The 18,444-nt window shown below is 34.2% G+C and overlaps 1 protein-coding gene across 1 annotated transcript in view; it reads right to left on the bottom strand.

The window, feature by feature from the left end:
- Positions 1-716: 716 nt before the first annotated feature.
- WDR60 (WD repeat domain 60) overlaps positions 717-18,444 on the bottom strand; it is a gene marked incomplete at its 5' end in the record, with an annotated part of 28,431 nt that continues 10,703 nt past the window's right edge. Inside the window, 15 exons of the mRNA XM_009577578.1 lie at positions 717-1,039; positions 2,154-2,377; positions 3,783-3,914; positions 4,169-4,265; positions 4,521-4,581; positions 5,936-5,987; positions 7,062-7,123; positions 8,038-8,151; positions 10,894-11,056; positions 11,592-11,764; positions 12,658-12,787; positions 13,112-13,206; positions 13,579-13,690; positions 14,222-14,351; positions 17,152-17,254. Of these exons, the coding sequence (XP_009575873.1) occupies positions 868-1,039; positions 2,154-2,377; positions 3,783-3,914; positions 4,169-4,265; positions 4,521-4,581; positions 5,936-5,987; positions 7,062-7,123; positions 8,038-8,151; positions 10,894-11,056; positions 11,592-11,764; positions 12,658-12,787; positions 13,112-13,206; positions 13,579-13,690; positions 14,222-14,351; positions 17,152-17,254 (1,820 nt within the window). The remainder of the gene's footprint in view (positions 1,040-2,153; positions 2,378-3,782; positions 3,915-4,168; positions 4,266-4,520; positions 4,582-5,935; positions 5,988-7,061; positions 7,124-8,037; positions 8,152-10,893; positions 11,057-11,591; positions 11,765-12,657; positions 12,788-13,111; positions 13,207-13,578; positions 13,691-14,221; positions 14,352-17,151; positions 17,255-18,444) is intronic.

Here is an 18,444-nt window from a genome sequence, read left to right as displayed (position 1 = left end):
CCTGAATCTGTCCTCATTTAATCATGGTTTTCCTCATGATCTTTAAATCAGAAGTTGTTAGGCTACAAAAGTTAAAGACATTTTCTGTGGTTGGTCTTGGTCCAAACTTTACCAATAGTGTACCAAAATTAGAATATTATAGACAACTATGCTCTTCCTCACTACACGAGCTTTGGGAATGATTTGCAGGATTAAGCAGGTCAGTATTTTCTGTTTTACATCAGAAATCCCAAAGGATTTAGAATTTCAGTAAATCTCACAAGCATATTGTTTACATAGTTTGATCCAAACAGGTAGTGTACATATCAGGACAACTCAAGTTAGTCAGGTATTCCTTTTGCAAAGTTTCAGGGTCAAAATCAGAAGTAAGATATCATGCGATGTAAATTTGTATTCTGATACGTCTGCATAATGTTTTTAGGTGGATATAAGAAAGTTTTACCAAGTGTTAATGTGTAAAAGGCCCAGAGGTAGAAGTCTCCATACATTCAGGTTGCTTATACAGAGGCACAACTTCATGCTCACCAGACAAAGGGTTGCTATCTTTTACTTCAGAGCAGAATAATGAGAAACAACAGCATAATTTATGGGAATATATTTTTAGTATTTTTTTAAAAATATATACATCTAGAGTACTTTCAATAATGAAATACAGTTCATTAACTTTTTGAGTACAATAATGCTAAATTTGGTTCTGCCATTTTTGTGATAAAATATATGGTTTCAGCTGAAATACTGTACTGATATTCTTTAAAATATATACAAGTTATACACAAATACAAAATTATATTATAAATCTTTTAATCGCAGTGAAAAATAATCTAAATATTTTGCAATAATTTGTACACCCAGACAGGTGTACTGGTTCTAAAAAGACTGCAATAAAAGCAAATGTAGTTTTTCAGATTCCTCAGGCTGAGGTACCGCCCACTTTTTCTTTACATATTGAATGTCTATCTGTCCAGATTCTCTGGCCAGCGCAATGCCTAGCAATCCGTTTGTTTTTTCTGGTTCTCCCAGTAGAGACATAGTTACAACACTGAAATCAAAAGAACCAGAGAGTGTTTTTAACTGAGGCAAAATTAATAGAAATAGGTATTTTCAAATGTGTTTTTAGCAGGTTACTTATAGTTAACTAAATGATTCCTTTTTTCTGCTCATTACAGTGTGGTATTCCTCACTATTTCAAGTCCCAGCATGTTCTTTAGCTTTTCACCAGTTGTAATCATTTAATGTAAACATAATAGGCAATTCTTCCCCTGTTCACAGATTCCATCATCAATTTTTAATCCTGACTTAAAAATTATTTCAAGCTTGTAAAAATGAACTGGTTTTATGGTATTTTCCAGTACAGTGTAGCAACTTTAAAAATTATATTATTTTCTCCCAAAACTAGCAGCACTGCTATAGTTCACAAGGCTACAAGGAAAATTTCCAGTTAGAAGGATATTCACCAAGACTAACTTAAGCCTAGGGAAGACAGAGTCTCCCAGTAGGACTCCCATCAGGGAGGAAAGAGAATCCTCAAGACTATAATTCAGAAAGGCTAAATTAAACTCCTTTTCTGCATCAATCTATGGGATAACCCAAATCTCTACACTGACTACAGGAACAGTATTGTGAGTCTTGGTGAATACGTGCTAGCCAAAAATATTCTTGTTGACTTTGTGACAATGAACAAAATATATTTCTTTATGTTGGCAACCATACTATATATATATAGGCATTTTAAAATGTTGTCCAACATCTTGCATATTTTAGGGGTTGATCCTGATCCAGCAAAGCTATCTTTGAACTTAAGCAGTCCAGTGATTTTAGTGGGAACAAAATTTTTCTCTTCATATAAACAGCAACTGCTCCATGTACAGACATCTGTCCCAACTGATAACACTATACCTGATTTGATTTATACTAACATTATTTCTCCGTTATCAGACTGTAGAAAATAATAAGTAAATAAGGATAAGCTAAAATTTAGCTCGCTATAGTCTCTTTCCACACCTCCAACAGTTTAAAAAATACAGTTAGAAAAGCAAATTCTAATGAACATTTAATGTCAAGCAAAAAACCCCATCCAAACTGTAATCAAAATGAAGATGAAAATAATATTAATATTTTGTTAAAAATAGAGTAATGTAATGTAATGTACTTACTTCTCTGATGGAATAGTCTCCTTTGCCACAGGCAACAAATCATTTTCCAGAAGATCCCAAATGTAAATATTAGATGATGCATCCAGGACAAAAAACACAGCGGGTCTTGTTAAAGCCCACTGCAGGGCAGTAATTGGCTGGCCGTTTGTGCTGTCATTCCACTGCATGAGGGGATACTCTGATGTCATTTGGTGTAATCTAATACTTCCATCTGAACAGCCAACCTGTAATACAGTCAAGAAGAAAATACTTCCTGGGAACAAAACAAACTAAGCAGGATAAAAACTACAATTCAATTCTTGAGAATATCAAGCACATAAATCAAATTAGTTATCTGACTCAAGTCGCACATCTCTCATACCTCACTCTATGGACTATCCAGATTTTAACTTTTAATGTAATTTTGAGTTCAAAAGCAGTAACTGTACTGAGCATACTAGAGTAATCTAATCCACTAATCCTAGGACGAAGTCCTAATTTCCTATTTTAAAACAAGTTCTCAAACTATCAGCTTCACTAATACTATGATCCAGCACAACTTGATAGTAGTCTGAATCGGGGCGAGGTCAGAGCCTAGAGACCAATTCAGACAGCTACTTAGTGACACATGTAATCTGTAAAACCAAGAATAGCTTTCAGTAGGACAGGCTGTGCTTAATAGTAAATGATATTAAACTGATTCATCATGAACAATTAAATCCAAAGACAGGCAGATATCACTGCTTCCAGATATTTTCTTATAACCTTTGTCTTGCCTAGTATATCATTTACAGGTTTGCTCTAATCCAGGTACAAAAGAAACTATTCTATGAAACCAGAAAATAACTTATTCTTACTGGGCCACCTCTAGATCAGGAAGACTTCCCAGAATTTTCAAATTATGAGGACTTTTTAGAGTGATTCTGCAAATTGTGCTTACATTTAAAAGGACTCTGCAGACACAGACTTGTAGAAGTCAGTATCACTCTAAATAAATGCATTTGGGAAAAAGGTAAGAACATCCACACTGGTAAAAGAAAGTTCTGACTGCGCAGTGGTGAGGATCAAGTACAAATATATGCAAGGATAAGGAGATGGAAAATCCTACCGAAGTTAGATTCAACTTGCATTGAATAAACTTTCATAAGGAAGACAAATAAAAACAATGGGTGTGTCAATACGAACTGCTGAGGGCAGATGTGAACACACCTGACCACACGCTACACTGCCAGGCATAGCCCAAGGCTGTGCCTAATGTGGAGAGGAAAGGAAAGCAGGGAGCTGCCCCACAGACCTTTAGTCACAGCAATACAGATATTTTGCCTCCAAAATGATTATGTCACTAAGAGATGTATGAGGCTTCATTAGCAGCAGAAGACCTGCTTGCAATGCTGAATTTCAGTAAAAACAAAGAATAAGTTATAAGGCTGAAGCGAGATTGCCATTTGTTTCTGTGAGCCAGATGGTCCACCTTTTACATAAGCAAAGTTCGGACACCAGGACACAAGATTTGTTGTCACCCTTCATGGCAGATTGGAATTAGTGAGATAAATCAACTATCACATCTAGTTAAATACATCAAATTAGAAATCCTCCCTCAGCAAGTAATTTAAAAAATGAAACTTGTATTATATTAAAATGTTTTCATACCAAGAACAGTGGCTTTCCAAAAGGGAAGAAATCAATTGCGTTGATGCTTATTGATCTCAGTCTGCTCTCCTGGGGTCTGAATAGTTTTGGACGAACTTTTAAGTCATGTCTCGTACCATGGCCTACTAGCCCCTACGAATAATATAAAGAAAATAAATTAAACAAAAAAAAATTTGCATTGTCAGTATTACAAGAAAAAGTTAAATAATTCACAGAGCTGCTACCGTAAAAGTCCTTAATAGCTAACAAATTTTAATAGCTAACAGATTCTAATAATAGTCTCAAATTATAAATTTTACATACAGTCTACTGGTAAAATTCCAAGTAAATGGGGCAGCTTCCAAAACAAAAAATAACAATGAGATGAATTTCAGCACATTACTCACAATGTTTGTTCCAACAATGAAATGATTAGGATTAGAAGACAGAAATCTAATAGTCAGTGTCTGGGGCATTCTCTGGCGCACATCCTTTGGGAAAAGGCTAGGAAAAACATAAAGGTAAAAGATGACATAAATACAGGAAGTTGTCTCCTAAAGCTATGCAAGTATATACAGAAACTCTTGATCTAAAATGTCGATGACTAGCTCTAGGAAGAAGAGTATATTAAAAAAAAAAAACAAATAACTAATGAAAATACTGTTAAATATATCTTACATAACAGCAAATTAATAAATTAAAGGAAAAATTAGCTTTGTGAGATACACATGTAAAATTTAAATGCCCCTGTTTTCTTACCTGTTATTCAATTCCATAGTAGAGCTATGTACTAACTTCACTTTCCCTCCAGGAATTAAACCTAAAATTATATAAAATAATTATTTAAACTGATTTAAGCACTTTGCATTAAGAAAGTGCTATCATCAAATTAAAACCTAAGCTAATAAATAAAAGGACACTTCATAATTAGATTGTTTATTGTAGATATAGCTTTTGATATGCAAGAATCTTACATCATTTAGAACTATTTACTTCAGAATTCAAATCTGAAGAGTTGTAATCTTTGACAGAAATCAAAGACAGAGGACAAAGGGAAACATGATTACGTTTGTTTTAGTTTTACAGTATGCTATATATATATGTATATATAACAACAACTATGTTGTTATATAACATCCTGTAATATCATTCTATAAAACCCAATTCTATCAATGGTGAAAATGCACGTTTATGTCACTTGGATCTTTGACAATGAATTATAGTAATGAGAGACTATAACAATGCTTCCATAAAGTTGATCTATGTTACTTGTTAGTAGAGATTAACATAAATAATTCAAATCCTTCAAACACAAGAATTTTTTGAAAAGGAAAAAAATGAATGCTGGTGGCAGTAAAACTGTGCCAACACACAACCATATCTTTAAAATGTCCCTCTCCACAGACATAATACCTGGCTTTAGCAGCTTAATATAGCCAGACATTGCACATGAGCTTATAAATTAGAAAACTGACCAAAAATTAAAAAATGAATCAAAAATTATAGTTTGTTAGCATTACTTCATTGTTTATACATGTATTTTAAAATGTATCAGGATTTTAATCACAGCCTTTTCCAGTTAGGTAAGTATGTAAGACTAAATTTGTTCAAAGAACAAAAAAATGTAATTTTCTTCGTTCACATAACACAAAAAGGGCTGAATGGACTTTTTTCTTTACCTTTTTCATGGAAACTTTTTTCTCACACTGAATTAAGTACCTTACCCAAAAGAGAACTTTCAGGACAATTATCAAAATGGAGATATAGGCAACAACAAAAGCATTATAACAGATTTGGTTAACACTAAAGAAAGAACAGGAGGACTGACAAGGACATAAAATCTCATATTCTTTGAAAAAAAGCTGTTGAGGACACAGAAATCTGCTTTGACATTATAAGAAATGCGGTTGTCTGTGGTGGCAATTACCAACACAGAATTAGCAGATGAGATAGCAGTGATAGCAGTGGTATTTCAGATAGCAGTGAAAATAACTCTCACGATACCTAACCAATAACCCCCAATATCAGATATATGTCCTATTGAGAATGAATTTTTTCCTTAGTAATTTTGCCTTTTTCTAAATTATTTGTCATCACTGACTCTTCCTCTCTCTTCTAACTTCATAATCTCAAAACTCAAGCACTTTATTCTACCTCTAATGTACAGTACTCACCTAAATCAGTTTGTGAACCAGCTAAATCCACTTTTTGTAATTCAACAACTACCTGAAAATTCAATATTTAACATTAATAAGCAATAAATATTTACCAGACTTTAAAGTTTTTTAACTAGTTGTAATAATATATGACATAACTCTAAAGGAAGGTTTAGATAGGTAGGTTTAACATTACAACGATTACAGGTAGATTCCCTATGCCCTGTCAATGTGTGCAATATTAAAAATAGCTTCACATGCCTGCTGGATGTTCCCTGCTGGAAAGCAGAATATGGGAAGTTACATTCTACACTTAATCGCTAGCTGGCATCTTGTTGGTTTGGTCGGTCACAAAAAAAATACCCTAAACGCCCAAATAAGGAATTGTAACACATTTCCTGTGCTTTTCACTATTCATGAAATAGAAAGCGTAGATCATTTGGCCTGAATCTGTGGCTACTAAAGTTACTTTGAGCTTTAAGGGACTTGACTAGTGATACAGAACGGAAATACTTTTATCCCCTTATTATTCACTGAGCCATTCAATTCCTCAAGCAAGATCAATTCAGATGCAAACAACAGGCTCAGCAGCTGGGCCAAAGCTGCATCAGAAAAAGACTGAAAACATCCGATAGAAAGAAGAGTTGTCAGAACAGTAATTAAGAGCAACAGACCTGGTGCTTACCGGCCTGTCATATTTTAGGCAGGGTAATCTTATGCACAGATTTTCACATTTTGCCTCTAGAACATTTATTTTATATAAATTATGAATGTCATTTCTCACATACATTCAGTGCAGTCTCTGACACTACTGTGATTCAAAGAAAATAAAGTAGGTGGGTGAAAGAGGACCAAGGTCTATTATTCAATTAATAGAAATATGTGAACATATTCCTATGAAGCAGAACTACTGATAGCCTGTTTTCATTAATTCATGTAGCTGTTAATAGTTTTGCCTAAGGATAACATTATGGCATTAGGGAGTCAAAAATTTTGAGAATTCCAACAGAATGGCTAGTGTTGCTGTACTTCTCAGGGAGAGGAAATTCTCATCAGAAATCCTGGATTTGGGTTGCTATATTTGAAGAAGTATTTTATTATTCTGACATGTGATACTCTCTCTTTTCATACATATATTACTCACCCACATATTGAGGATTCCATTTTCATCCATTGAAGCTATCTGAAACAGAGGGCCTGAAATTTCTATAGAAGGAATAGTAACAGTTTATATTCATACACTGACCTTCATCCTGAACAATATCAAAGGATTTGAAACACTTCCTAGGTTAATACATTCTCTGAAACTTTTATGATCCTCTCAGCTGCATAAAAAGGCAAAGTGCCCTAATTCTACCAAAGAAGAAAAAGGCATGAAACTAGCATGTTCAGTTTGTCCTACCAGATAGGCAGATGTTCTCTGTCTGCATCTTTTAAAATGTCTGGATTCTACATGGACTTTGGAACAGAACATAAAAGTGCAATAGATGAAATCTTGTAAAACCTGCAATATGCAGCACATTTTTTTGGACTACTATGGATTTCAAAGTGAAAATCTGCAATGAAAGTAATAATGTCTCCTCTAGCACACTCCCTGAGAATTTGGGGGCATGAGGATTAAAGTTTCTTTGCAAAGGTTGGTCATAAAAAAGTTAGGCAAAAGGCAGAGGAAGAACCACCAAGTACAGTCACATATTTAAAGTGCTTTCAGATAGAAGCAAGTTGCTCCACTTTTTTAGATAGGTTTTTTTTTGGATATCATAGGAGCACTAAGACTTCTCTACAGGCATTCTGATTTCTTTAAAGACGTTGCAGAAGCACTAAGACTTCTCCAAAGGCAGTTTTTGAGTGATAACTTGTTTTATCATGGAAGAACAAAATATTGTCTTGAAAACAGACATTATAACAAGCATACACTTACATCTGATGTGAAACTGCACTGAATGAACATTACATAAAAATGAGAGCAGAAAATAAACATGAATGTTGTATGCAATTGATATTATAGACAAGAGGCAGAATAGAATTATAAACTGGATTTTGGCTGTGATATATTTGTTTCACTAGATACCTAAAGAAAGACTCAGCTGTACTGATGCTTTAAAGAGCAGCTTACATACCCTCCTGATAAGAGAGGCTTGAGAGCCCATAATTCTGATCAGTGTAGAGAGAGGTTGAGACAGGTTCCACTGCTAGTATAGGACAGGTGTGGTTTACTGGATTTAGAATGCCATCTGTAATTAAGGATAATGAAAGGTAAACACTATACTATTTTAAACACAAACAACAACAAAACCCCAATCGCTTTTCAGCTTATGGGAGAATGATGATTACAAAGAAAGAATGGCAAATAATAACTTCATAAAGAATTACTTTGTAAAAGTCTCAAATACAATACTGCAAACTGTTTCCTAAATTAACAAAATACTACTAGATAAATCAATGTTTCACCATTTGTATTTACTTCTCTTTTTCCAAATGACTGCTGCACCACTTGTGCCATTGTACGAGACATTTCATTAAAATCTGCCATTTCAGGGTTATCAGGAAAAGAATTATGTTAATTTCAAGCTCCATAAACAGTAGAGGTAGAAATAAATCACTGCATACTATAGAAAAGACAAAATTGAAGAAAAATTACTCTTACAGAGTATTATTTAATAGAAAGTAACTATGCTGAAACAAATAATTCACCACAAGAAAATACGTATTTACCCTTTAACGTAATTGAAAAATAAATGTATATTTAGAGCAATTTCAATATGCATTCTTTGTCAGATACTCTTGTTTTCTGGACTTGCTCTGTGCACTGAACTTAATCTCATTTAAGACTAAAGACATAAAGCTTCCTAAGATATATAGCATTAAAAAATGCTTGCTTATATAAGCAACTACATGAAACTGTATACATACATTTGACTACTAGCCCATTGTGCAACACAAGACCAAGCATCTTTGATCTACTAAGAAAAATTAAAAGTCTATCAACAACTAATGAATGTTTTCTTTAACATTGCTACTGCAATTAGATACACTTGTGAACAAAAGAGGATTTTGTGCATGTGTGGTGGGTTTTTTTTTAGAAAAATAATAATACCTCAGTGTAAGTTAAATGGTAGCACCTACACACAAAAAGAGGAAATATACATAAAGAAGGACTTATTTAGCAATAATAAAATTATTTAAGATGTATCGCTATGTGTTATTTTTCACTCTAGGGTTCAATACAGTGCCAAGAAAAATAGCACCAATTTATAATTAAGATTTAGACGAATTAAGGGTCAAACTGCTGGTATGTACACCTCATTCCCAATCTCTCTACATACAACTACATACATTGAAAACTTCAATAAGATTAATGACTTGCTCCTCTATTTAAAATTGAAATGACAAACATTGGTAATGGGCATAAAGATCCATTCATTTCCATCAGATTCATAAAATTGTAGGATCTCATACACCAATTCAAGTGCAGAGTGAAGTACTTTGGATTGCGTCTTCTAGTATGTCAGTTATATGCTCTAAATAAACTTCTGTACTTTTTGAATTTGTCGTCCATGGATTATAAGAAAATTTACAAAAGCCTACGTTATTTTGATCATATACTAAGGGATCAGAAGTGTAGAAAAAAAAAGAGAAATGCAATAACAAGAAAATCTCAAAGGATGAAAGGAGGTCACCCATAAGCACTTTTGAAAAGTAAACTTTCTTCTGGCTTCCCAATACATATGCAACACTAATTTAGGCCATATCTAAACAATGCAACAAATTAATTCCACATTATTTTTTGCAGCTGTGCTTTTCTGCCATTAAGAACCTGGAAAGATTTTGCTCATGTGACAAGCTGGATAACAGAAAAATGTATGTCCAGGTTTTGCTCCAACATGCAATTGATACTTTTCTAGAGACATCGAACCAGAGTGCTTTTGGGCCCCAAAGTTTAGTCACAGCTTCAGAATCCCTTCAACAAAGACTAAAAGTAACTGACTGCTGACTATGGAAGTTAGAATTCAACCTACTCCATTATATAGATCTCATCTGACATTTAGTCTTCATACACTACTTGTTTCCAATGATGTGATCCCCAAAATTATTCATATATGCTGAACCAATAGTATCATAAAAAGACAGTTGTATACCTAATGAAAATATGATAAATTCCTAGATCTTACATTACTACAATAATTGATAAATTGGCAATAAAAATATACAATCCTGACTCAACTTTTAGTGTATCTAGATAGAATCCAGAAGTGATAAAGTTACATAAGCGGAATTTTAGAAATGCATAAGGGTGAGATTCAGACCAAAGATTAAGACACTTAAAATGGTATCTACATATAAGACAGCTGTATAATATCTGTAAATGAACTAAATCTAGTCAAAACAATCAATCCAGCTAACCATATACAGATATCTACATTAGAATGAGAGGAATAGCTCTCTAGATCCCACAGAGTGGCACTGCACTGATTCTAACAGAGGTTATGCATGTATACGCTTGGATACGTATCTTGCATGCAACCTTATAGAAACATCAAGACTTAGGGGACAATTTGTACACATTGCGACCTTTAAATGACATTTGAAAAACTGTGGTTTACAGTCTTAAATTACTTAGATTTTTTTTTAAATACATCTTAATATGTGTGTTTAATGTAGGTTATATTAAGGGAGATAAAATGATGAAAATTGACTAAGCTAATGATTTCAGATGAGGAAGTAGTTGAGTAGTCCATTTTAATATTACAATGCTCCTTCTACATCTGGTCCACCTCTCTATTCTCGCTGCTTGATACATATTGAGCTGGCTTACATTTCTTTACAGCTATTAGTGACTGGCAATTTTTACTAGACTAAATATAATCTCTAAAGTGGCTAAACTAGGCCACTGAGAAAGAGGGTTCTTAGCAGAATTAGTAGTGGAATTGTTTCACTGCCCACAAAATGACTAATCAGAATGCATAGATACTAACCAGTGGAAAATGTTGGAACTCTAAATGTCCAGTCAGTTTCACTGATCGTCATATGAGGGTGCATTCTTGAATCTTCTCGAAGATCCCACACCAACAATGAACCATCTATTGTTCCAGCAAAAACTAATGTTGTTTTATTGGGACTAAAGCAGCAACATACTACCTGTTAAGCAGTAAAAATACGCATAGTTGATATTAGGATAAAGGCCAATGATTTGATAAGCCTGAAACATGTTTGTTTTTCCTAGGCATGCAAATCCAGAAAAGACAGATTACAGGTATTTGCGGCAGAAGGACAATTTATTTAAAACGGAAGTAGGATACAAGACTTTCAGTAGGCCTTCCCTTTTCAAGACAATTGTGTAATCTGCATCTACTGGCACAAAGCTGAAGGGGGTGATTCAATTGTATGATAGTGATGGGTAGTGAGAAGTCCTGACAACATCTGAACCAGCTGTTTTACTTCCATTCACTCTTCAGCCATGAAATAGAGTCAAAATTTAGAAGAAAACCAAACCACTATGACTATCACTACATTCTAGTACTGGAGCACAAAATGGAATGAGGGTAGTGTTTTGCTCAGTAGGCTCAAACGTGTATCTCAAAAGAGAACATATCTTGCAGCAAGACAAGAAAACAAAATACACATAATAAAGCCATTTATTCAATGTGCAATATACAATGTTATTAAAACATACCTCTGAGTCACATGTTAAAACTTTCTGAGGACTGGAGGGCTGCCAGATGTTCCAAACGCATATGATGCTCTTTCTGTTCAGTAAAATACCACCTGTCTTTTTAGGTAATCCATGAACAGAAAGTAGCAACTGCCTCTGAACTTGAGAGACATATAGGCAGGATAGTTTTCGGTCTAAACCATCAAAAAAAAAAAATCAAGAAAGAAAAGAAGTAAGTAAAAAAGTAAACTCAGTGCAGATGAAAAAGCTTATTTAGCTGCTATAGCAACAACCAAAGCAGCTAAAATGTAATTATGAAGAATATTTCTATTAATAGGGGGTGGCTTTTGATGCTATACAAGAAAAAAGGAGGGACTAGAGAAGGAATCAAAAAAATTAGAAGTAAGTAGAAAGCAAAAAGGAAGAGAGCCAAGAAGTTAATAGAATAATCGTTCTGGGCATAAGCAAGCCAATCTGATCTGACGCCAGTATATACACTGAAAATTAAGCTGTCTCAAACAGGAAACAGCACAGATCAGGCTTTTTCTGCTTCATGTCACGTGTTCATGTTAGAATATGTATGGTTTTGTGTTATAATAGGTCTTCTTAACATAATTACAGATGTTTTATTTTTCATTTTTCTCTTCATCTGGACATCTACTGTTTATACGTGGAAGATATAACTGCAGTGCAAATATATCAAGCTATATTCTCCCTGTTCAGTAACCTTGCTTTACTTGCAACTTTGGCTCTTCTGTCAGCATAAAGAACCTAAATGAAATGACAACTCTTGGGATGGCCTTTCAACAACAGGGGCCAGAAATTACATCCAGGGCACCCCTATATCATGCTAATCCTATATTTCTGGTTTCACAGCAGCTAGGATGCTCTGATGTTCCCTATATGAAAGCAATCTGCACAGAGTTAGAGCAAGATTAGCACAATTAAAAAAAAAGTGGACTTTACATCATCTATATATCCTAATATGTGCTGTTTACACTTCAGTCATGACAAAGAGCATGGCATTTTGCATAAGGAAGAAGAGTTCACACTGTATACTAAAAGGTGTAGAATAAAGTTCCCTTACCATGGAGGAATGGCTGGTTAGCATTTAACTGGAAACAGCTATCACTAATAGACAGACTGGTTTGTCGAGATCTTAGTTTCCACCTGGGTTGTGTTGCAACTTGATCTTCCTCTAGCAAAACAGCAATCACCTTTCAAACATAATTACATTTATAGAAATAAAAGGGTCGTCTTATCTTTCAGTGTTGCTATTTGTAGCTTTCTAAAGTATGTGGATTAATTTAATAAACCTTTATCAACTCTCTTATTAATTTTGTATCTTTGCAAGTACAACTTTACAGAAGTAAAAGTTGCACAGCTCTGGTTCCATTCCTTTGCAGAGAGATGAATCTCACTGATAATGAGTATTATTTAAGTAATTTATTTAAATTAGTCAGAACAAGTAGTGTAAATGATCTATCACACTGTATACTGATGCACACAACTCGTAAGGGATATTAAGTACATAAGTGTACCTGGCAAGCAGACCGGAGGAAATTTGCTAATCTTTGTGAATCAATTTTAGGTGTTAGAGTTCCATTCACTGGCATATCCTGGCTGTTTATGGGACCTAAGAAAAAACAAAACCCAAAACCAAACCTGAAGCTTCAAAAGGGAATCAATTAAGAAAACCATAAGAACAACGTAATTTTTAAGCAAAAGGAGAGTGGCAGGAATCAACTTCTCTTCAGCAGAAATAACAGTACTGAAGAACAAGATCTGTTGGGGAATCATATCTGCTGCCAACAGAAACAGCAATCCAGAAGGAAGAAACTATTTCTGCCATTTATTCTCCATCCCCTCCACAAGGGGATTCAGAGCACCTGTAGCAGTTTGCTATTGATGCAGCCTGCCACATTACAAATTCTGACAATTAATGGATTCAAAAGAGAAAGTTTACATGCATACATCCATAAATGAGTAAGATTAAGATGTTCTTAACCTCCAGATACGAGGGCACTTTCTCCTGGATGCTGTGTCCATTTCTCCAATGTCTCAACTTCCTCAGTCTGAATGTCTCTCTCAAGATTGTCCTCGTTACACTGAACATATGCCTAAAGTAGAAAGATAAAGTGATCAATATATGGATGACACAGCTAAGAATGACAGCACATAACTGGATAGAACTTAAACACTCATTTTAAAACTAATGTGCTCAATGTCTTCTGTTTGTAAATTCAGACCTAAGCATACTGACACAGACAGTGTCACTATTTTGTGCATGCACATTTCACCACATTTCGCACAAGAGTGCTAAACTTACTGCAAAAATACAGAATGTCTTACATTATGCGTAAACTCTAAACCCTGCATACCTGGGACAGTGAGCCACAAATATGCAGAAAGTCCTTTAGAATATGGGGAAGGAACACAAGACAGTCCTCTTCTAACACAGAATGGCCTGTATGGCCCAAAAGTTTTGATATCACTGCTTTATAGTAGTTAAGGTTCAGAGATGAAAAATATTAATTTATTACATTACTGTCCTATTAGCTTTAGTAACTTTCTTTTGGAAGGAAAATTATTTTCCACAGCAAGAATCAGCCCTTTCAGGATTTAAATATTACTACATATTTGTTACGCACCTGCTTAGTGTTCATTTTACCAAAATTCCTGATATACATGTCGTACTCATTTACAGGAGGCAAATCCAGTAAAGAAAAACTAACTGAGAAGTCCAGATCAACTAGTGGCAGAAGTTCTGAACTGCGTTTTCTTTAGAATGAATTGCAAAAGAGAAACAAAAAAATGGTTAAGACCAAGTGTTTGGTATTCCAGAAGAAAAATAACCTGATTTTGTACAGTATCAGAGAACTAACAATCCATTATCTATGTGAATTGAAGCTGTACCAAAACTAATTGATAGATAAAAATATATCAATAGAAGTACATTTAATACTGTTATGAATTCTCATTTAATGTTACACTGAAATAATTATCAGATTTGAAAATGCAATACTGGTCGCAAGTGGCAAACTTATGTGCTTTATTATAAAACAAACCCAAACTTTCAAAGCCTAGCACCACCATCTTGCCTAAGTATTCAAAAGCTGTTCTGTGAGGTAACAGATGAATGGCACTTTCTTCCTATAGTTAGGATGGTGGCTAATTCTCCTAAACCATTTGATTATCTTACATCACCTATATGTGTACATGCTTTATAAAGATCATCTATAATATCCTGGTTTTGTTAGACTTACTCAAATGTACTTTGAATGACCTCCATTGGTAATAGACTGCCTGAGTTTGTACCTCTCTATATTTCCAGGGAAACAAATAAAAATAGCAGCAGTCCTAAAATATATTTTAAATATATATATGAAATGAATTTATTGCTGATTCCTAACGTGTGGACATGAATACTGACCTCTTCCCCAAAAAGTAGGCCTCGAAAAAACATCAGTTACTGGACTATTGCACTCAATCTAAATTGTATGAAAATGAGTACTCAGGACTGAGGTAGACTATGTATTTTTCCAGTTGTATTTTTTGTTTAGAATAGCATTAGCACATTGGACTGTATTTGAGATACCTGAATCTCTTTGTCCTACGAAATGCCAAATCTTTACACCTTCCCAAATTCCCTTTCTGGAACGACAAAAAAATAACTCAACTGCCTTATCCAGCTTCCCTCAATCCTTTTACTTTCTCCCTACCTCAATTCTTACTTTTTTCATCTTTGTTCCCAAATAAAACTATATTTTGATTCTTAATTGGAAAACAAGTCTACCTTCATATACTGTATCTTACTCTGACAGGATGCTAAGAACATTTATGTGATGTTACTTGTTATCATCAACCACAAAGAGATTCCTACCACTTCACTTGTATGGATGTGTGGATAATGAAAACACAGTTAATCTTTGTCACAATTTACACAACTATCTATCTACTTTAATGTCATAAAACTGTTAAGGTTTTATTTTAAGAGTTAACTGCTTGAATTACATGCAGATATCAGTTTACAAGTTAATTCCATGCTCTTGCTATTGTACAGATTTCTTGGCAATGAGAAAATTTTTGTCATCTTTCCCCTTTCTCGCTCTTGCATTTTCAGATTTTTTTTAGTATACTTAATATAAATACAACCCAGATACAATTATGGGTCTGTAGCAATTCCATACCTAAACAGTCTCTAGATGCATATTCTAGTTGCAATTTCTTCTCAGTAAGATAGTCTTTGAAAAGGGAAAAGACTAGAGCAACATGAGCTGGAATTGCTCCTCAAATATTTTAGGCTGTATTCTTCTTTATGCATAGGGACAATTTTCACATCTCCTTTTTGCTACTTAATGACATCTATTGCATTTTCTTATCCACATTTTAATTTTTATTCTATTTCCTAATACACCACCTCTTCACAAACATTGTGGCACAGATTGCTGAGATCTAATTCAAATGCATGAAAGTTGCTTCCTAGTTACAAATCTTAATGATACATGCAGACAAATCCTTAAAATAAACTAATAAGTCTCATATTAATACTTATAACTCCAACGTGCCACAGCTCATTTATGGGATGCTTTCAGACTATTTACTGGTAGCAATGTATTATCACAGCATTAAATTCCACAAACCCTTTCTCCTTCCACGAAAATGCTAGTTATCTTCACAGGCTTTATATGTTGTAAGCATGTACACAAACTTATATACATAGTCATAATCAGTCATAGTATAGAATCAGTAGAGACTGACAAACATTTCAGAAGGCAATTCTCCAGAGAGACGCGTTCCTGAATTTGCTACTCTATCTCCACTGTCTAGAGAGGAAGCCTAGACAATGAACTCATGTAAAATTTGGGCATATAAATTTAAGCAAGGTGAATTAGACAGCCTAGACAATAAAATCTCCCTTATATGAAGATTAGCCACTGATGTGCAGCCACGAAGCAGTGGAATCTAGTATTATCAATAAAATTTAATATTCTTGCTTTATGCGTCCAATTGACGTAACAGAAAATTGGAAATATATACAGTGCTTCAGATAAATCTGGAGCTCCCGGCAAGTTCCACAAGAAACAGGCATCAATTTGTTTCTTTAATACAGAGCTGTCTTAGATGTGTCAAATCTAGATCAATAATAACACGTTTTTACACCAACTGGTGTTATCCCTGAAAGGGAACATGCTATTTTGGCCACAGTATGTAGCATATAGAGAAATTACAGTTCTGCAGAGCCCTGAGAGCAGCTAAAAGGCTTGCTCTTTAGTCCTCTAAGTCAATATCTAAATAAGTGACTGAAGAATCACACAAAGAAATGACAATCCTGGCAACTCATTCTGTAATAAAATGATACACATAAACTGATATATAGATAACTTTCTGTTATAAAATGACATGTAGCAAAGCCTGTAAATTATATTTACTTAAGAACTAATTACTGTTAGCTTACAAAATAATATTTGATTCTAAAAGCCTCAAGTTTATGAACTTCACATATTTCAAATACAATGAAAAAAACTACATCTCACACAGTGAGTTGCCATTTTGCATGGATTATTTAAAATATACTTACTTCTGCTTACTAGCCATACTTCGGCTACTTTGTCGTTGGTTTGCCATTTGAAAATCCATGAATATTCCACAAAAAGAGTTTCTGATAGAAGGGTATTGCCTTTCTGTGATATTATAAAGCATTGTTAGTGTTATAATTCACACTTTACAGTGCATTAAAATGTAAAGCAGTAAGTCTAAAAAGCAACAGATTTATTATGACACAGCTACTAAGTTACTAGTTCGCACATTACACAACGTGTTCTAGCACAATAGCACATCAGCACAATCAGCTTCTTAACTTCAGTAATGGGCCATCATTTTTCCCTTATTATGGTCCTTTACCAATCAATTCAAAATGACTGACCACTGTAATTTTTATTTTAGAAGACTATGATGCAGAAAGTGCCTCTCTCTTTCTCCTGCCATTAAGTGCCTCTTTCCTTCTCCTGCCGTTAGCAGGTCCCTTGTTCCCCTGTACAGTAAAACACTCTATGACCAATTCTAAAAATCATATCAAATTCATGCAGAATGTGCATGCTACACCTCTAAATAAGAATTAATCACTACAGCTAGTGGAGAACCTCATCAACACAAGCTTAACTGATGCCCTTGGATGAATAAGCAAAACATTGAAAACTGTTGCTTTAAAAGCCACAGTTAACGGAACAACTACAATATCTGATGTCATGTTGATTTTATTCCCTTTCCTGGCTAGGTGGTAGCTAATTGACCTTAAAATATCCAACTCCCAGTCAGGACCAATGGTGTTTCACTTCCTCAGAGGAAGACTGCCTTTTTAGATAATACTTGTAAAATGCTTTTAAACTTCTAAAAATCATTACCAGAATGATCAACAACCATTTTAACCAAATGAGATCAAAACTTCATCAAAAAGAGTGTTGTGTAATTTTCAATAAAGCACTAAGTGCTACAATTCAGAATTTAAAAATCTGATTCTGTATTAGAATTCCATCCTGTTCAGCAGATCTATAGCATTAATGGAATTCTTTTATTGATTCCATATTGTTTATTAGAAAAATAATAATAATTGCATAAATCTTCTGCAAGAAGAAATTCATACTACATTCAAATCAGTATACTGATTCTGACTTGCAATGACTACTTAACTGCAAATCTATTGATCCTGTAAAGACTTACAGAAACTCCATGCTATTCTTCTGTGACTGTACTAACTTTGTACAAACTAGAGTAAAAAGCTGTTTAAGATTCTTTTGCACAATGATTCTATAGTGCTATTCACATGAATGCAGAGTGCAAAGGGGAACCAAAGCTGTAGTTAGTTAAATAAGTA

Source organism: Fulmarus glacialis, unplaced genomic scaffold, assembly GCF_000690835.1.
Source record: "Fulmarus glacialis isolate BGI_N327 unplaced genomic scaffold, ASM69083v1 scaffold24835, whole genome shotgun sequence".
Taxonomy (NCBI): Eukaryota; Metazoa; Chordata; class Aves; order Procellariiformes; family Procellariidae; genus Fulmarus; species Fulmarus glacialis.
The sequence above is the reverse complement of the archived record's forward strand: the minus strand, read 5'-3'. Positions and strand labels throughout refer to the sequence as shown.